Genomic DNA, 20221 nt, shown 5'->3' with positions numbered 1-20221 from the left:
GCGTCGCCGGCACGCGTCGCTCCTTCGGCCGCGGTCTCGGGGCCATCGGCTCGGCTCCGGCGAATAAAGTTGGCTTATCTGTCGGCCGAGCCGGCCGGCGTGCATTAACTTCGGACGTGAAATAAAAGCCTGGGGCCAGCTCTTAATTTCCGATAAGCCGCGCTCGCGGCTGCCTCGGCGCGGCCGAGCGCGAATAATGGTCGCCGATTTACAATGGTAATGCGCGCGGCGCGGCGCGGACTCGCGGCTCTCGGCCGCGGACGGCGGGCGCCGCGCGCCGGCAGCGGCGAGCCGCGCACCGGCGCACCGACAGCGCGACCGCCGGCTGCTGCGCGCCAGCTCGTCGCCCTCCGCTTATCCGCGGGACACTTAGTAGCACTTACTCTTATCTTAATGACCGAGCGCGCGGCGGCGAGGACGCGCACACACGAGCCCGAGAGGCTGTGCGAGCCGGCGGCGGGAAAGGAGCACGCGCGCGTACCGTTAATGGTCCCTCGGAGCTGGCGCGCCGGCGGCCCTGGCCGGTCCACTCGATCGGCTCTCTGACTCGTCCTGCCCGCAGCGATGACGCCGCGGCGACTGGCGACTGCGCTACTGCTGCTGCTGGCCGGCCTGGCGGCCCTGGCCGCCGCCCAGATGTTCCAGTACAGCCGCGGCTGGCGGCCCGGCAAGCGGGCCGAGGCGCCGGACCCGGCGCGCCGCCTGCAGGCCGTCGACGACCCGGGGCCGGGCCTTCGGCGACGGACGGCCGCCGGCGCGCCGCCTCGCCGGCCGCGGGTCCTCGCGGGCTGCTGGCCCGGCGCCGCCTAGACGAGCTGCGCCTGCGAGCCCTCCTCGCCGCTTTTCGGCGAACTTTCGCTTGGCCTGTCATTACATCGCATCCGGCAAATATCCAAGAGCAGAGCGGGGCAGGGACAGCGGAGCTGTCGACGGCGCGGGGGCGTGGGAAGATTGGCTGCGAGCTAATCAAGTTAGCAGGCCGGCGATCGATAGCATCCGTGCTGCGGCGGTGGCGGCGGCGGCGGACGGTGGAGGACGGCGGAGGACGGCGGAGGACGGCGGAGCGGCAGCGAAGGACGGCGGAGCGGCAGTGGCAGCGGCAGCGGCGAGTGCACGGGGGACGAGGGATTTTGCTGTCAGCGCGGCAAGATCGAGTGAAAGCCTGGCGAACGGAGACACGCAGCGGCAGCTCTCGAGAGCTCGGATTATCCCTGACACGGTGCGGCGGCGGCCGCCAGCGCCGCCACTCCACTCCGCACCTATGCTCGTTATCTTATCAGCGCTGCAGACCGCCGCCGCCTCCCTTATTATTCATGGGCGCACTTTCGCCGACTCTAGCCGCGCTCTGGCTCTCGTGTACTAACTGTAGCTGGAATAAAATGCATCAGCAATCGAGCGCTCGCCGGAGAAATTAATCGAGCCCCCCGCGCCCGGCTGCACGCGCCTCCCGTGGGAGCGGGCGCTGCGCCTGCAGTCCAGCTCCATTGTGTTTCGCGCGATTAAACTCGGCCCGCGCCGCCCGGCTAATTGCTTTCTGATTAGCAGCCCTCGTTTTTCATCGTTTTATCCGATTTGCTCGTCAGCAGCGCCCCCCGCTAATCCAATTGATCGCCGTCCCCCGGCGTGCAGCCTCGCGCAAGGCCGCCGGGCCGCGCGTTGCAGCGCCCGTTAAGTGATTAAGTCGCGGCATCTGCGGAGTGTCGCTCGGCTCGATGGGCCTGCTGTGGATGCATAAATCAGGCAATCGCGCTAAATGGCTGGCCGTCGCGTCGCGCGCCCCGACGCGTGTCAGCCGGGCGGCGGCCAGAGGGGCCCCGCGGATCGACGCTGGCCGCCTCCGCTCGCGAGGCCGCCTAATTGCAGGCCTCGGCGCCCGTGTGCGAGCGTGCGTGTGCGTGCGTGCGTGCGACCGCGGGACCGGCGGCGAGTCTGCCGCGCCGAGGAAAAAAAGCGCCACTGATGGGGCTATACTTAGGCGGCCGGCGTTTGGACGTTTCCTACGACGAGGACTGGGCCGCTTCCGCGAAGCGAGAGCCGCTCGGCCGCGGTCATCGAGTCATCGAGTCATCGAGTCGTCGAGTCGTCGAGTCATCGAGTCATCGAGCGATCGGCTGGCCGGCCGGCCGCCGCTGAAATATTCAGCGCGCGCGGGGACACGTGTCGGCCGACGGCTCGCTAATTCGGCAGCCGCGCGTGTCGTCGCTCGAGCGCGGGACAGCAGCGCGCTGCATATTTCAGCGCGGCGGGGCCGCCGCCGACGACGCCGAGGCCGGCCACGGCGGAAACGCACGACCGAGGCCGGCGACGAGGTCGGCGCCGCAATCAACGCCGCGTCGCCAATTATCGCGCCTCTCCGCCCGTCCCGGGCGCCCCGATCGGCCGATCGCCCCGACCGCGCGGGCGCGCAATCATCGGCGAGCCCCCGGCCGGCTGTCCGGATTGGTTTTTGATTCGATAAGCGGCCGGCGCGCGCGCGCGCGCTGATTAATTATCGCGCTCGCGGCTCGGCGCCCGCCTCGCGCCTCCATTTGCATGCCCGATTAGCCGGCGCGGGCTAATCAACGAGTCCGCGGCGGCGACCAGCCGATAGCGGCCCCGGCGCGTCCTCGCGGACGGGCGGACGCGCTCGAGGATGAAGCGCTTGTCGTCGAACCTAATTGGACTCGGCCCGGCGGCCGGGAGACAGCGGTTTCGCCCTGGCCGGCGGCGCTTCTATTCTCTCCCGGCTCGCAATTATCGGCAGTAAAGAGCTCGCCACATCCGGCCCACTGCGCGCCACGCCGCCGCTACACCTCGTTCGTGCCTGGCCTTTCCTCGTTTTGACCTTGCCGATTGCCCAATCCGCCCCCTCCGCGCGCCCCACTTCCAGCCAAATCTAACGATTACGAAGCAGCGGCCAGCTGCCTGCCTCCTCTCTTCTCTTGTCTTCACCCTATTACGCTTGGGCCCAGTGCGCGCACCGGCGACCCTTCCGTCTCGAGCTCGTTTGTCCAGTGCTTTCCACCTCCTCGTCCTCGAAACTCAGCTGCGAAACCAACGTTTATCTTCGGCCTTTCGGTCTCGCGCCGCCACCGACTCTCGGCCGACGTTTCACAATTAACTCGCGCCGGCATTCCGCAGGCCCACTCCGTTCCCATTGTGCGTACCCCCGCCGCGAACCTGGTCTCCGGTTGCCGGCACCCGGGGACCGATCGTCAGCCTGCAACGACGACCAACTGGTCCAACTCCAAACGGACGCGCGCTGCCCGTCGTGAAAACAGTTGACTCGCGACGAGCAGCCCCTGCACGAGAGGTTTCGTAATAACGGAAACTGAGTGGATTTGTCAAATAAAAATGTAATTTCCAAAAGAACTTGAGATTGACATGGTGGCTTACGTATGCATTTACATGAATGCTATATGTACAACATTAAGATAAGTATAGAGCATCACACAGCTTGCTAGGTGTACGTACAATGTTGCTTATAGTAGAACTCAAGCTTCGCCTCTTGCTTTTATCCTAGTAATGAGATAGCGATAATGCGATAGTTGTTTTGGTAATGCTACGCTGCTGGAGTAGCACTGGTCGTGGTTATTATTTACAAGTGATGCCAAGCTAATCGACGGACGCACAACGAGAGGCTCGCAACGGCGATTCTATACAGATATTCATCGCTGGCAACGTATGTACAAGGCGGGATTCATTCCGCTCGACCTGGTCGTCCGCAAGAGCCACTGCTATTTACAAGGTTCGGAGGGAAAGCACCGCCTAGCAGATGGGGTCCGCCATGGGCTGCGCCGGTCCGTACGGCGATGCCCACTGGTTGACGGGGTGCGCCGGGTGGCCGTGCCTCAGGCCCGCCACGCCCGCCGGGCTGAGCAGGCCGGGCGCGGCGGCCTCCAGGCTGGACACGGCCGAGCGCTCGAGGCCCGCGGCCGCCGAGTGCTCGAGGCTGCCCACCGCCGAGCCGGCGCCGTGGTCGACGCTCGGCGCCTGGTAGGCCACCTTGGTCAACGCCTCCGCCTGCAGAGACAGCATCAGCCGGTTGGCCGCCTGGCGCTCGGCCTCGCGCTCCTCTGCGGTCTGCCGCCTGCAACACAAGAAGCCCCGACGGCGACGACGGCGGCGACGGCGCCGCCCGCGCGGGGTCCTCATCAGTCGGGAGCGAGAGCGGGGCGGGAGCGGGGCGGCAGCGGGGCGGCAGCGGGGCGGCAGCGGGGCGGCAGCGGGGCGGCAGCGGGGCGGCAGCGGGGCGGCAGCGGGGCGGCAGCGGGGAGGAAAGCGCGAGTGGCGCGCAGTCGGGGCGGAAGAGAGCGACGCACGGAACGGAACAAACGCAATAAAGTTAATCCGATTCGTCGGCCGTTGCTGCCACGGCGAGAGAGAGACAGGCGTCTGCTTCGTAGCGCGAGGCTCGTTAGAGCGGCAGTCGCGCTGCAGCGGGCGGACGCCGCCAAATCGCCGACCGATTAATCGAGGAGAGCGAGCGCGCGGTCGGAGGTAGCAGGGGAGCCATCGACAGGCCGGTGAATGTAATCGGCGCGGCGCCCTCGATTATTAACCGCTGAGCGAGCTCGTGGCCACGCCTCTGGCAGGTCGCGAGAGGCTCGTGGATCGAGCCGGGCGACCGCTCGGCGAGCCACCGGTCTTGGCCGCGCCGCGGCCCAAACCAGTTTCGGCGCGTCGCCGAGGTCGCGCGCGGGCCGCGCCGCAGCCCTGCCGCTGGAGGCTGGCGCGCCAGACGCAGCCGGCGGCAATCTGGATATTGGCAAATCGAGTTTCTTTTGGCGAATCGGACGCGTCAAAGTCTGGCTGCTGGTCCATATTTCATGCGCGTCTGGCGCGTCTGTCGAAGCGCAGGGCGCGGGGCGAGGGGCGAGGGCGGCAGGCGAGAGCCAAGAGCGCGAGAAAGAGTCTACTTAGGCAAAGAGAGCTATACGTGTAGAGCGTGTCGGAGCATTTACGGGCGTGGTTGTATACACGGGCCGGCCTGAATAATTGAAGGCCCGAGGCAGGGAATAGCGCGCGAGCTGCTTGCCACTGGATCTACGTGGCGCGCTCGGGCTCGATCGAAGCCATTCAAAGGCCGGATTGGAATCCGTTTGACAGTTTAAAAGCCAAGAAGCGCGCGCGAGCGCCGGGGAGGGGAAGGCGGCCGACCTGGCGCTGCCTCGGCGCTGCCTCGGCGCCACCGCCGCCGCCGCCGCCGCCGCCGCCGCCGCCACTGCTGCATTATGTAGGGGACAAGGCTAAGCTGTTAGCCTGCTGAATTATTGAGCGCCAGCAGCGCCACACCAGCCGCCCTGTTATCTCATCTGCGTGTACCTACACTCATCTCGTTACTTTAAACTCCGGCAAAGTCAGCCGGCAATTTCGGCCCGCCCTGCCCCGACGCGTCGCCGTTTCTTTGCCGTCGCAGGCAGCTGCTCCGGGCGCGCTCCTCGCTCTCGCCGCGCGACCGATCTCGATCAGCTGCCGCCGAGAGCGCCTCGCCTTATCGATAACGGACCGGGCCGCGCTGCTCGCATTCCTCCCGATCGACCGCGGCCACCTCGCTCTTTTCCCAATTTCGGCCTCTCTATGCTTGTTCGCCCGCCGCGCGTCGCATTCTTTCCCGATGTTTCACTTGCAGCCCTCCTACTCCGCTTCTATCGGCTCTTCCTCCGATGCCTCCTTATCGTTGACGAAACTTGCCCTCTCGAACTGCTCCGAGTCTCGCGCTCCTCTTTACGGCATTGGTTTTCGAGTTGCAGCCGAACGCGCGCGGCAACTTCCAGCGCCAATTGACCATCGAACTCGCGCGATCGCTCATTTCCCGTTTGACGGCTGCATCGGTTTGCCCACTTTTTCTGGCGCGCAGACTTACAGCTAGGATCCCGGCATCCGTCGATTGTCCGCGGCTCGTAGCGTCTCTTACGCTCAATTAGCGAGCTGCTCTCGCCTTGTAGGAGCTTTCCAACGGCTTCGGAACGAGATAACCGACATTTTATCAGCTGATCTTATCGAAAAAGCCCCTTCGAATTTAAGTTATTTTTTGCTGATCGATCGCAACTGCTTCCACTGTTTACATTAAAATGTCTCGTTTAGCTTGAGTAACGGGTTGCCTATTGACCGTAGGCGTTTGTAGGCGCACACGCCACCTGAAACCTCGCTCGCAGTTGCTCCTACGCAAAAGTATATAGCGTTAAACGTCCAGTTGAGTTCGTTCCAAGTTCAACGCGACATGCCGGCAACATCCCAAAGCGAGAAACCTCAAAGCTACAGATCTTTGCACTCTTGCTTGTGGTCGGAGATATGCTAAGTGAAGTAGTGCCAAGGGAACGAAGCCGTGAAGCGAATCTTATTTCTATCCGTCGCACCGCTATATTTATTAGGGATAAGACTGGAACACCGAAAGATACCTGGTTCGTTAATCGCTTTTTGCATGCTGAATTTAGCAAGGTTCCGTGCATCGTTAACGCTTTTTCACCATGTCCAGCCATACTACGTTGTCGCGGGTTAGTACGCGTCAGTAAGCGGGAAAGAAACGAAGGCGACTTTGAGCGAGTTGAATAAAATTACTTTTCGTGCCTTCGTTCGCAGCACCAAAACTGTCAGAACTGTCTTAGTCTCCTAGTCTAGTCGGCGGCCACCACCACTTGAACGCGCTAATCAAAGATTGACGCGAAAGTATCTCCGAGATTCATGTTTTACCGTCACGATTACCGTAGGTGCGCGCATTTTATAATAATTATTTGGAGAAGATTGAAAATTGCACGGGCACTATATTGGACACTTTTTTCCCAAGCCGACGCAGAGAATGTCGCTTTACGAAATATCGGAATGGGCGGTATGGGTATCGCTTACCCGCTTGCCTGCCGATTATTCATGTACGGCACGGCAACGTTGGGATTTTGAAAAAACGACGCAATAACTTTTTAGTAGGCGTGTAGCTTGCCTCAAATCGATTTTGGCCTGTTCGATACCAGTCATTTTGCACGCGAACCGCTCCCCGCGCGAATGTCCCCAATGTCTTTTGCATCGCTCGCTGGTCAATCGCGCACCTCTCTCTGCTGCATCAAAGTGTGATCACTGAAAAATACAGTCGCAATCGGACACTCAAGGCTTATCTCGATACTCGCGAGCGTTTCGCTTTCGACGTTGTTGCTTTCTAGATTCGGAGTATCGGCGGGAAGGACAGCGTTGCGTGGCTACGCGTACGTCGCGAGAGAACGATTGATTGTTTGCATGCGTCCGCCAGTAAAATCCGGGCAACACCGTCGGCCTCCAACTCGATGTAAAACGCAGGGGTGACTAATTGATAAACAGACATCGAACGTCGTGAAAAAGGACGAGCCACTCGGGTAAACAAATTGACGAGGGCGCAAGGCGTAGACGAATTGCGGCTGAAATGGTGGTGTCGACATCGCCGACACTCGTACAGGGCCACGGGTTCGGCGGCGGCGTCGTTGCGCAGTCCCGTGGATTTGCGCAGCGCGTGCGTTACGTAATTAGAGGGCGCGCTAGGCGCGCTCGGCGCGCAACGGCTGGCTGCTGGAAAGCGAGCGCGCGAACGCCCGGATGCTCGGCGTCGGTGCTCGGAGCGCGGCAGGGAAAGGGCGACAGCGGGTGCGTACCTCCACTTGGTGCGTCGGTTCTGAAACCAGGTCTTGACCTGCGCGTCGGTCATCTTGAGGGTCTTGGCGAGCGCAGCCCTCTCGGCGGAGGCCAGGTACTTCTGCTTGTGGAAGCGCTTCTCGAGCTCGGCGATCTGCAGCCTGGTGAAGCTGGTGCGCGGCTTCTTCCTCTTGGGCGGGGTCCTGTTCTGGTAGGGGTGGCCGATCCGCCGCGGGAAGCTGCCCGCCACTGCGCACATAAAGCCATCGGCGAGAGCTGTTAGCGGCTCTCCATCGGGCGGCAGGCGACGTCGAGGGGGCGCGAGCAGCGGCGCGCGCTCAAATTTACGCGGAAAGAGGCCGGCAGCCGGGGAGCGCGAGAAAATATAGGTGGGCTCGCTTATTAAGCTGATAATCGGCACTCGTAACGCTGCCGCTCTCCCCGCCGCCCGCCGCCCGCCGCCCGACAGGCCAGTTAATGGCCTTCCGCGAAGCGGATGTACGCTCGATAAAGCCACTTCAAAGAAGGCGATTAGCCCGCGAAAGTCCAATTTTGCCTGGCCGGAGCGCGCCGCTGCAGGAGCTGGCGCGACTCCCGCGGCGCCGACCTCGCCGCCTGGTCGGCAGTCCGTGCAGAGGGCGAGTCGCGGCGACCGAGGCGACCGAGGCGACCGGAGGCTGCGCCGCGGACGCGCGCACGGCTCGCTGACCCAGTGAGCTTGGAACGTAACCTTAGTCGTGACTCGCGCGTTGCGCAACGGCGCCGACGTCGCCGGAGAGCGGCGGTGCTTGCGCAAGCGGGCCCGAAGGTCACTCGACACCTGCAGTCCGAGGGCGCGCCGGGAGAGGGGCCGCCTCCTCGGGCAGCGCTCGGGCAGCACTCGGGCCCGCGCCGTTGGCGCGCAGGCATTCGACCGGCGCGGCCGCGGCGTTACGTAGTCGCTCGGGTTTTTGCCGGCTGTTATCAATTGCGGGCGCGCGCTCGGGTTCCGAGTGCGCGGCGCAACCGCCTTTTAAACGGGACATAAACGTTTCCAGCGAAGCGCCGCTTTACGAGTTCCCGGCCGGAGAGCCGTTGGCTGCATTCTCGCGTGCGGCCCGCCGCCCATGCAACAGCCCATGCAATATGCATGCGCGCGGGCATCCGCAGGCGCAGCCGACGGGCGCCGGGCCTAACGATCCTCCGGACGAACGCCTCGGGGAACGGAGGAAAGTCGCCGAATGGCTTTTCTCGGGAGCCGCGCGGCGGAAGCGGCCGAGCTCGCTGGATGCGCGCACTGGCGGTCGTGGGAACGCGCGCGCTCCCGCGGCCGCGCGGATACTCACCGGCCAGCCGGTCCTTCAGGTGGGGGTGCGCCTGCAGCGGGTGCGCCGCCAGGTTGGCCAGGAAGCGGGCCGTCTGGTAGCCCGCCGCGGCCGCGGCCACGGCCGCCTGCTGCTGCTGCGGCGAGCCGGCGGCGGCCAGCCCCCAGGGCGCCGGCAGCAGCGCCGAGCCCGGCGGCCGGTGCGCCGGCACGCGGATCACGCCGTTGGCGTAGACGGCCCCGGGGAACAGGCGGAAGGGCGCGAGCAGCTCGGCGCCCGCGCGGCCCGCGGCCGCCTCCTCGAGCCGCTGCTGCTGCTGCAGCCGGCGGCGCTGCAGCTCGCGCCGCTGGCGCTCCTCGTCCTCCTCCTCGTCGTCGTCCTTCTCGGAGGAGCGGTCCTCGGGCTCGTCGGGCGGCTCGGCGGCCCAGGCGCCCGCGGGCTGCGGCCCGTCGGCGGGCGAGGCGCAGGCGCTGCGCGCCCGCGGCTCCCCGGCCGCCGGCGCCGGCTGCTGCACGGCCAGCAGCCGGCTGATGCTGAACGGGTGGCTGCGCTGGCTGGCCGCCGGCAGCCGCGGGCCGCGCGCCGCCCGCGACACCTTGGTCAGGCCGTCGCTGGCGCAGCTGCGCGAGTCCGAGTCGTCGTCCACGTTGATCTCCTCGGCCTGCTCGCTGGCCGGGCTGGCCGGCGGCGGCGGGTCCGCGTCGGCGCGCGCCGACATGCCGCGTCACTGGGCCGCGCCGCACACACTGCGGCCGCGCGGCTAGGCTGCGCTCGCGAGCCCCGGCAGCTGGCGGCCCGTCGCGGCCCCGGGCCGGGGCATCGTCGCGCACCACTCGCGGGTCGGCGGCAGGCGCGAGCCGGAGCCGGAGCCGAGCCGGAGCCGGGCCGGGCCGGGCCGGGCCGGGGCCGGGCCGGAGCGGAGCGAGCGGGAGCGGAGAGAAGCACTGCACTGGCTCTGCGGGACGTCGCGCTGCTCGACCGGATCGGCGGGCTGCTGCTGCTCGAGTGCGCGCCGCCGCGCGCCGCCGCGCGCCGGTCCGCCGAGCGCGCGCCTGGCCGCGGCGGCGGAGCCTCCCCGCGCGCGCCCGGCCAATCGCGCCGCGGCCGTCCCGCCCCCGGCGCAGCCCATTGGCCGCCTGCAAATTGATACCTATTTAGCATTTGCGCCGGCGATCAGTTTCTCTCTCAGGAGCGGCGCGCGCTATTATTCATTACGAGTCGGCCGCTCGCTCGCTGCCCGCGCAGGACGCCCGGACTTAATTACGCGGCCGGACGCGGGCACCGCGCGCCCGCCGCCCCAGCGGGCCCGCGCGCAAAATGGCGAGCGCGACCCGCGGGCCGCGGCCCGCGCAGCGCCCGCGACCGATCCGCCGATAGTGCAGAGTCAATATTGCAGGCGCTAATTATAGCGGGGCGCGCTCGCAGTTCCATGACCCGCTGCGCCGGGACGGCGTTGTTCTTTCGGTGCGGGGCGGCGGCGGCGACGCGCGCCCGTGTGCCCGGCTGCGCGCAAACTTAAAAATACAGGAGGCAGCGGCGCGCGTCGCCGAGCAGCCCGACGCTCGCGATCCGAGATCAATTGTCGAGTGTCAGGCGTCGGCGCGTCACTTAGGCGTTTTCAGCGCGCCGCGAATAATTGATGCTCGTCTTTGGAGCAAGCAGTGCCGCGCGCTCGCCTCGGCGAGGCTCAGCTTTGACCGCTTTCCCGCGCGGCGGACGTGCCGATGAGAGCGGCTCATTGCTTATTCAGCGGAGCGCGCGGCGGAGAGATTTTTCGGCTCGCGGCGCGGCGCGGAGCGGCGCGCGCTCGCCTGCAGCTGGCTGCGGCCGGCTGCCTTGAGAAATAATGAGAAATAGTTAGGTCGAGGCTCGCGGCTAATTTGCCAGTTTCGAGCCGCGCGATTAGCCGCTCGGCCGCACGCGGAGGCGCGCGGCAAATGACTCGGCTCGCGGCCGCGAGCTTCGCGAGCGATACATTCGTCTCGGCTGTCACTTTCCGCGGGCACCGCTCGCCACTCCAATCTTCCGCCGCCGAATCTCATTTTCAGTCGCGGGCGAGCGCGGCCCGGCGTCGGCCGGCGGGCGTCCGCGGGAAAGCCGGCGCGCGTCACGGCTTTTCGGATGAGCGAATTCCCGTCGGTCCCCGTTGGGAATCGCGCCCCAGCCTCGCGCGTGCGAGCCCCGCGCTCCGCGTCCGTGCTGCGCCGTCGGGGGGCTCGCGAACAAATGTGCCGTGCCGATTTCTGAGCTCGGATCCAATCGAGTCGTAGCCAGTCGCACCGGCATGACTCGTAGGCGCGGTTGTCCGGAAAATCGATCGAGCACAGTAGCAGCTTGCTCGTTGCTTCAAATTTTATAGCTAGATGCATCGGAAATGGAGGTCAAGTACGTGGCACGGATAAACGTTCCACGCAGCCAGTCACAATACGGTATTATCGAGCGAGCTCTCCAACTTTGGAATGAACGATCGTTCGATCGGTAGACTTGTACAGTTCGAATCGAAATGACGTCTTGCCTTGCATTCTGCGTATTCGTCGGCGCTCGAAATACGATAGGTGAGACACGGTCCATTTGTCATCGATACAAAATTATTCTGCTCGGTCAGATCCACTGTAGGTAGTCGTAGTTTGCGAACACGGGCGAAGATGCAGATTTTTCACGCTGAAAGAGCAATGATTTAGATGTACATGTCGAAAAATGTCAAATCATATCCTTCGGTAAGACCATCGACAGACAAGCTCAGCTTTGACCCTTCGAAGTAATATTTCATCAGCAGTTTCTGAAAAAAACGCGTCTTTTTTATGAAAGAAAGTAAGCTTCGAATAAACATTGCGATTTGACTGCAACTGCATCGCCATAGCATCGTACGTTAGGCTTTGTGCAAAGCAATTGTCGACGATCCAAATTAAATACGTAGTACTTGTTTACGAGTTCGAGTACGTCTTTTTTTGGACTCGTAAGTACGTAGAACAATGGCAAAGTTTGCTTACAATTATTCAGCTATTTCACAGAAAATTGAAATTCGCTCTCGGAGAAAGCGTCCATTATCGATGTGATTTTGTTTCTCGGTGAATCTCTCGTTCGTGAAATAAAAATAAAAATTGCTGATAATCTTTGTATCGGGTCTCTCACGATACGCACGTACAAAACTTGGAAATATCTTTTTCAAAGAAATGTGGACCCAAGCTACGTATATCCGATTGTTAGACCTTAAGAAAACGTTGGAGAGGCACTTGGTCCGCGCTCAAGTTTACTTGTTCATCGTTGCATTAGGTCAAAATGTACGTAATTTTCTGTACGTCGAAAGTTTTATGAAAAACAACGATTGTTAATCCGAAAAGCCTGCTTCAATCGTAATTGTCACAGAATAAAAATATTACGACGATAGAAGCCCGTGCCCCTGAAGTTCCAATTTCGGAGATACTAAGTGGTTCGGTTTTACCACGAAAAACCTCAGACAGTCAATCGGAGTTTCGTGTGGTTAAGCTTCGCGTGGTTGCCAAAAATGAGAAAAACCTCAAATCTTCAGGTGGCATATTTTGACAAAAGTTGGCTTCTCTGTGGAAAAGACAATTGATTTGGCGAGCGACCGTGGAATGGTAAATTTGCGAACGGCAAAGGGCGTTGCAGAAATGGAGGTGCCAGGGAGCAGAGCAACGGCAGTCGAGCGAGGGACACGGCGTCGAGGAAGGTGTGCGCACGAGGCGAGTCTCCGCGACAGTCGATCGCCGGCGCTAATGAAAAGTGAGGGGCCGGGGCCGGGGCCGGGGCCGGGGCCGAGAGCGCGAGGAGCGCCGAGAGCGGCCAAGGGGGTGGCGTAAGAACGCGAGCGGAATTGATCGAGCGACGCTGCAGCGCGCAGAAGCGAGCGGCCGAGTGACAGAGCGAGCGGAGAGGAAGAATACAAAGCGCGCTGCGGCATGCGCCCGCGCGGCAGCCAAGTGGCGCAATAAAGTATTAACGCTCGCTCCCTTCGCGATCGCAATCAAGCATCGAAGGCTGGATGCGCTGCGCGCGCGCGCCCGCTCCCCCGGCGCACTTTTCCGCTCGCAGGCGTATTTTGTCGGGCGCGCTGTCCCGCCGGGAGCCGGGAGCCGGGAGCCGGGAGCCGCGCGCCGCTTCGCCTGGGAATCGGCCGAGTTGGCGGCGCGCGGCTAATCGCGGCCGCCTACCGCGCGCCTCTCGCTGCCCGCCGACCGGCTCTCGTGCGAAATCCCGCTGCAATTAGGCAAACTACGTTGCCAGACGTTGCCAGACGTTGCCAGAGGACGTTTATCGAAATGGCCGCTCGGCATACCGCCGCTCGACCTCGTCCTTTTTTCCCCTGCCGCGCTCGCGGAGAAAGGATTAACCTAGATAGGCGCGCGCCCGAGCGAGCTAGCCTCGCGCGAGATTTCGCAGCGCCGAGGATTTAGGGCCGGGCCGGCGCGCCAGATTTCGCGAGGCGCCCGTAGCGACCTGGCCGCTCGGACGCGCGGACGCGCGGACCAACTTTCGGAGTGCTGCAACATTCACTGCGCCGGGCTGAGATATAAAAAGCCCGGGCGCAGCCGCAGCGGCTCAAACTTTCATTCGGCGCCCTGGGACTACGGCACCTCCGCTAACTTTATTATGGCCCCAGGCCAGGCCGCCCGACGCCAGCCTCCTTTCATAAGCTTTTCATTAATTACATCTGCCGAGCAAGTGGAATGCAATTAGCCGCGCGCGTTCGGCTGATTGATTAAAAAGCCAAGCAGAGCGGGAAAAAGGCGGCCGCGGATTGCCGGAGTTTATTAATGGAGGGCAGCGCGCAGCCGAATAGCGGAATAGCAGGTGAACAAGTATATTAAGTAGAATTTAATCGGGGCGAGCTGGTCAAGAGGAGGCGCGCGCGAGAGAGCGAGAGAGCGAGAGAGCGAGAGAGCGAAAGCGAGCACTTTGGCCTATTGGAGTTTGATTTATCCGAGTGGGAGCCGGCTGCGAGCGGGGGGCCGGGGGCCCGCGGGGAGCGCTACAATTTCATTCTATTCCATTGTGTTTCTATTAAGTCTCGCTGTTGGACCTGCGATTCTCGCCCTCGCGGCTGCGGCGGCTGCGGCGGCTGCCGCTGCTGCTGCTGCTGCTGCTCCCCTTGCGCGCAGCCGAGCGTCTGCTTTTCGTTATTCTTCTCGGCGCGCGCGCGCGCGCCGTCGCTTCAATAATCGAGTGCCGAACGGCACGCACCTGCATTCCGATGCTCCGTGGCCCCGAGACGCAGACGCCGGCCCGAGGGCGACGCTCGCCGCGGCAGCGAAGCCGCCATGTTTTCATTAGACCGCCTAATGTCCGGTACTCCATCAGCGTGTCGCGAGCCGAGCCGCGCTGATTTTTCACCGAGCTCGGCGCGTCCTCCGCGGGCCCCCAATTCGATTACCCGCTCCCCGGCCGCCGCCCTCCGCGCGCAGCCACTTTGCGCGATTGTTCGCCGCCAGCGCCGCCAGCGCCGCCTGCGCCGCCGCCACCGCCGTCTCGCCGGCCGCGCTGCGGATTTTTCGGCCAAGTGGTCGTCGCGCGACCGAGTATCGCTCGATCGTCGGCCATTACGGTCGCTCCTTGCCGAGCCTCGCCAGCGGGCTGCAGCCCTTCCTCCTCCCTGTGCGCGTCTCTTCGCGCCTCCTCGTTTACCATCCGCAGCTCGCCAATTGCGCCGCCTCTCCTCTGCTTCGCTCTCCCCTGGCATTGCTTCAATTAGGCTGCTGCACGCCGCGCGATCTCTCACCCCGGGCGCCCGTCTCCAGAAACGCACTCGCGCGCGCTTTCTCAAGCATCCCACTGCAGCTGCAGCCTTATTACGTCATTATATCGCGTGCAATTACACGTCCAATCACTTATTCGCCATAACGTACGCTCGTGCCTAATTGTGCCGACCATCACTCTTTCCTCCCATCGCCTTTCGACGGACACCCATTTTATTCGAGTCGTTTCGAACCGAGCCGCGCCCCACGCGCACGTATCCCGCACTTTCGTCCTCGTCGGCGTGCACCGCGCTGCGAATGTCGTAATCGCCTTTTGGCCCGCTTAATAAAGACGACGATACGCGGTTCACGATCGCGGCTATTTCCAAAGCTGCAATCGATAAGCCCGCCGCACTTAGGCGTTACGAGTTACGAGTTTCGTGCTCTTACGACGTAATGATTATTCGGTCAAAGGGCCTCCGATATCGGTCGCTTTCACGTACTCTGTTCATTCAAAAGCTCGTGGTCTATAGAGAGAAAAAAAAAAAAAAAAAAAAAAAACAGGCACGACAATTATGCGATTACGTTCTTCTCCGTAAATTCTAATGCGTGAAATTTCATATTTTCACTTTGACGCATGCGACGCTAACGTTATACTTTGCAAATCTGAAATATTTTGAGGTTTCCCTTTGTTTGCATTTCACGTTGATTTGGCATCGATTACATCTAAAACGAGAAGAATTAATTAAGTGCATGCTACTTTTTTTCCCAAATTCAAAGTTTCACGAAATTTATACGATTATTTTGAAAGCGACAGCACATACTAATAAAGTTGTTAATAGAGCCAGTGTGTGCGACGAGGAATTTGTAATAGGTATCTGCAAAACTAGGTATTTTCGCGACTTACCGTTTGGGTCTTTGTTCCGATAACCGTACAGATTTTCTAACCAAACGTTCACATTATTGCTTCTAATTCAAGAAATCTCCAAAAATATTATGGCCGTACACGACAGTCTGTAATATTGATATTACTACGATATTTTGGCTTGACGAATACGAGACTGTGGCAATCATTTTTCTTCAAAGAATAGTTAATAGAAACTCCCGAACGGCTGATTCCGTTACGTTCAGATAGATCGAGTAGCCAATAAATTATACGACAGCGGCAGTCTCAGAAGTTGGACGAGCAGAAAAGGAAGCTGTAATGCCAAAAAGATTGGCATTCTGCTATTACCTATCATGGATTACTCTAAACGAGTGCACAAGAAAAATATGTACATTTTTGAGCAATTCCTTCGCTCTCAGAAACGCATGTCGCTTAGTGATTCTAAACTTGCCGACAAGTACTCAAAGTTTTATATGCAAAAGTAAACGTTCGAAAATGTAGAAAATGCCTGATATTTACGACTTTGGGACTCTGCTCGGCTTCCCATTCCTTTAAAATATTAAAGTTAACGCGGTGCATTGAGAAGAGGCAAGGAACGATGAAATAGATACAACTATGCACTAATGTTGAATATTATCGACCACTGTTGTCTTTCGATATGCTTTTCTTTATCGTTCCTTCGCAAAAGATTGTCGATTGAATATGATTTCAGAATGAGTTACACCGCGAATCAGTTGAATAATGTCGAAAACGATTTGTTTCTTTTTTAAATCACTCGAAACAATTTGTTTCCTTTAGAGCTCAATTCACCTGTCCAATACATTCGAATTAGAATTTGGTACTTTGCCGCGTAAATGTTTCTGAGCCTGCAATATTTTTAAAAGTGTAAAGGCATTTTCGAAATGAACGACATTGTAGGAAAATCCAGATACCGTCTTTCGCTGTCTTTCGCTCGGTCAGTATGGACTTGAGAAAATTAATTGATTGATCGTTGAATGTCCAAAATTACTCGCCGTGATCCGGGATCCCAGCAAGTTTGCCAAATCTCTTGGATAACTGAAATGTTTGTAAATGCTGACTCAGGCGGTGTAACTGTTTGAAGCAAAAATTGATAAACCGGCTTCAACGTTCCTATTAATAAAACTGTAATATTTCAATAAATAGATAATTCAACTCGATTGCATAAGACGTTTCACTTATTTACTGCAATATCATGCCTTTTCCAGTAAGATTATTCGTGTACTCGAGCCACGTTCGTAAAAGCTGATGCGACGGCTTTATGCTTGGGAATAATAGTAAACTGATGAAGAGTTATCGAAGGCAATGAGCAGTGAAGGCGCGCAATAGTCGTGCTTAAATATTAAAGAAGAACGTGTAAAAAACTGAAAGTACTTGTGAAAAAGGATTTGTGGAAATGTATCAACGAGTATTCTTAAGATTGAGCGACGAAATTAGAGCAGTTCTTTCGTCAGACTTGGAAGGTTCGAAAGAGAGTCGCGAGATAATTAGAAGTCGCTTGGCAGTGCGCACCTGACGAGGTTGGGGGCTGCGAAGAGAAAATGCAAATAAAAAGAAAGAAACGGAACGAGAGCAAATGAAAAATACTCGTGTACATCTGCGACCAGTCGATAAGCGCTAAAATATTGGATTTGCCGGCATCTGCTCGTAGCGCTTGAAAGAAAATAGCTTTGCGGTTTGTCGAGCAGGCCGAGCAGGTGAGCAGCTGCCTCTCGCTCTCTGCTCCAGCGCGGGGCGCACTGCACTCGACGCTAACGATTCGGAAGAGCGTAGCACCGCACGACGCGTGGCCATTGCACCAATCCGCCGAGCGCGATGTGCCGTCGGAGTAGAGGATCGCGCGGCCAACGCCGGCTCGTCGGCCACGGTGCCCAGGATGCATCGATCGCGGGCGCACGCCGATAACGGCGGATCGAACGTCGAGGGGCTCCTTTGTTCGACGGCGCCACGCTGCATCCAGCAGCACGCAGCGCCGCGTCCGCGACACGATTGCTGGCGCGACTCGGTCGCACCGCAGAGCCGCGGTTCCCACGGCGCGCGCGCGGGGCCGGGGCCGGGGCCGAGGCCGCCAGCCGCAGTCGGCCCCGGGTGCGGGTCGGGTGCGGGCCGGGGGCCCGAGGCGCGCCGCCCGGCGCCTAACGAGCTCTGCCTGCGATTGCAGTGGCGTAATGAAACTGCAGCGCGGCGGCGGCGGCGGGCAGTGGGAGGGGGCGCCGCCGCCGCCGCCGCCGCCGCCGCCGCCACGGGCTCATTACGCTCGCTCCGCCTCTGCGTTCGACGAGCGCCCGCGCGCGGCCAATCGGATCCGCCCGGATCGCAATCTGGCTGCGCGGTCCGCTGCAGCCCGGTCTCGGCGCGCGGACAGCCGTGCACCCGCGGGCGCACGCGCCGGCTCGTCGGCCGTCGGCCGGCGGTCGTCGCCCGTCGCCGTCACCCGTCGGCCGTCGCCCCGCGTCCGGGACTCCCTCTTCTTCGATCCGCGCCTCTCGATTCTGGCCTCGTTCATCATTCATAACTAGTGCGGGGCTTTTAATGCCGCCACCCCCTCCCACTTCCTCCGGCCGACCGCACGCCAATTACATTAAAATCCGCTGCGCTCCGGGCACGCCTGCCCGCGCCCCGCACCCGGCTGCCCTAATGAAGTAAGACCAAGTTGGGCCGAAAGCCATCGACTCTCGCCTTTTCAAATAAACCATTTCCATAATTGGCCCGGCGCGCATGCAGAGCAGCCAAATAGCGGCTCTCGAGCCAATCCGATGCCAGCCACCGCGCCGAGCGATGTATACGTGCTCGAGCGCAAATAACCGCTGGTTATGCGCCATTTTCTGCAGCCCCGGGCTCCAGCGCGATGCCACGATCTCGCACGCTACTCGGGCTCGCGGAATGCCGATGCGTTTCTCGATAAACTGTTAGCCCGATCGGCGGCCGGATTCGACTGTGCATGTGGAGGACCGGCGCGGCGATGCGGTCCGAGAGCGAAGGAGCCAATTGTACGTTGCGACGGCCGCGGCGCTCGGCTGCAGCAAAAACCGAGCAATAAGTAAGTAAACGGAACCGAAGCGGACGAGCGATCGTTGCCTGCACATCGCGCGCGCCAAATCGTTCGGCGAATGGATATTGAATTGCCGTGCAGGGATTAAGGCCGCGCTCTCCGCCTCGCTCCTCTGCCGTCCCGCCATATACGCTTGGCTTTTATCTACCGCACTGTACCTTTCCCTATCTTACCTTACTTCCCAATTGCTCTTATCCGATGAAACATTCAGCGGGGCTTCGTTTTCGCTCGGATTTTCTACTCGCTCCTGACTCTTTCATGAGAATTGATCTACGCTTGGCACTTTTCACACTGGAATTACGCAAACATTAGCGCCCGCGCTCTATAGACAAATGCCACTCCAATTATACACACTTTCTATTTTCTTATTGCTCTTCTTTGAAACGCTCAACTGGCAATCGGCTTCAATGTCCATTTATTGCTCTATAAACCCGCAATGTCCAGTGCACAAATCCCATAACATTACTGTTATAGTCCTCGGCTTTCTTCAAAATTAACAAATCCTCGCGTCAACTTGCACGTACAAACGTGCAAGCCTATAAACCAAGCCGGCTCTCTGTCCTTCCCGTTCCTGCCGTCCAATCGTTTCGCTTGCATTTCATTCCCTCCTTTCCCATTACGGACGCCTTATTTCATTAACTCTGCCAAGTGTATCGCAGTTACGGAAGATCGTTCTTCTTTTCTACTTTTTCCGCAAATAGGCTATGGCCAGACCTTCAATTGCGAGCTGCCTTTCGAATGCGCGATTGGATAAACAATTTGGCTTTTCTCTATTTCTCATAATCACGGTGTGTTGCAAACGACCTACGTAATAGTCTCATTTCAATGCCTACCTCGCCTGCTGCATTTTACCTTTCGTCAATGGCGTGTGTCATAAATATCAATATTAATCACTCGCGATGCCGAGTGCCTCGAGTCCGATTGATACCAAAACATTATCGTGGCTTTCGTCTTTCTCCGTTTCTTTTTTCTCCAACTTTGTCTTCTTTTCTGCACTCGTTACAATTTTTCATTATTTGCGGTTAGCGAAGTATCAATTTCGAGCTTTACTACCTTGCACTCTTGTTTATTTACAAGCAAGTATGCTATGTCATGTTTTTCACTTGGTGATGCTTCTGCACACAATTCTATTTGCTATGCAACTCATTTTCATTAATTATTTACTTTCGGATTCTAATTAGAGGAGACTTGCATTGATTTTTGAGATTCTACAGCGACGGCTTGGAAATTCCTCACCATTTCAATAGATTAAAATTTTAGTAGAAAGATTACGCTGGCTGTCCCGTTAAAGTTACATTAATAGTCGTATTATCAATTTTTATTGCGATAATCCGTCAATCCCATGCATGCTCATTTTTATATGGTTAAGCATTTAAAGAGGCAATATTGCATCCTTTTTTCTTGTCTCTCTCACGATCGTGAACCACGTGACCGGCTAGCGACCTCAGAGAAACCAGTATTTCTTTCGGTAATTTAATTGTTATTAAATACTTTCAATTGTTCTTGTACTTCTCATTTGAATGACCGCTTTTCAATCATAAATTATTTTCACAGCACAATGCTTTTCCGAATCCATCTCTTTAATAATAAAAGCATACATTTTCTACATACTTGTATTGTTTTCTTCCAATTTTTAATTTTTCTATGCTCAGCAGCGGTATTTCGAAGTAAACTATGCAGATGAGCCATCATT

At 59.1% G+C, this 20221-nt stretch overlaps 1 protein-coding gene across 2 annotated transcripts; it reads right to left on the bottom strand.

Annotated features, from left to right (window-relative positions):
• Positions 1-3351: 3351 nt before the first annotated feature.
• Positions 3352-9860, bottom strand: LOC131671393 (homeobox protein HMX1). Of its 2 annotated transcripts, XM_058947773.1 has the most exons (3): positions 8901-9860; positions 7596-7824; positions 3352-4069 (listed from the first exon to the last, which is right to left on the bottom strand). In XM_058947773.1, exons 1-3 carry the CDS (start codon positions 9595-9597, stop codon positions 3748-3750), a joined length of 1248 nt encoding a protein of 415 aa, XP_058803756.1. In that variant the 5' UTR covers positions 9598-9860; the 3' UTR covers positions 3352-3747. The 2 variants fall into 2 exon arrangements, with proteins under 2 accessions (XP_058803756.1, XP_058803755.1); XM_058947772.1 differs by lacking the exon at positions 3352-4069 and having other exon boundaries at positions 5987-7824.
• Between the last annotated feature and the right edge of the window lie 10361 nt (positions 9861-20221).

The sequence above is a fragment of the Phymastichus coffea genome, unplaced genomic scaffold (assembly GCF_024137745.1).
Source record: "Phymastichus coffea isolate CEN01 unplaced genomic scaffold, Cenicafe_Pcof_1.1 PCOF00125, whole genome shotgun sequence".
NCBI lineage: Eukaryota > Metazoa > Arthropoda > Insecta > Hymenoptera > Eulophidae > Phymastichus > Phymastichus coffea.
The sequence above is the reverse complement of the archived record's forward strand: the minus strand, read 5'-3'. Positions and strand labels throughout refer to the sequence as shown.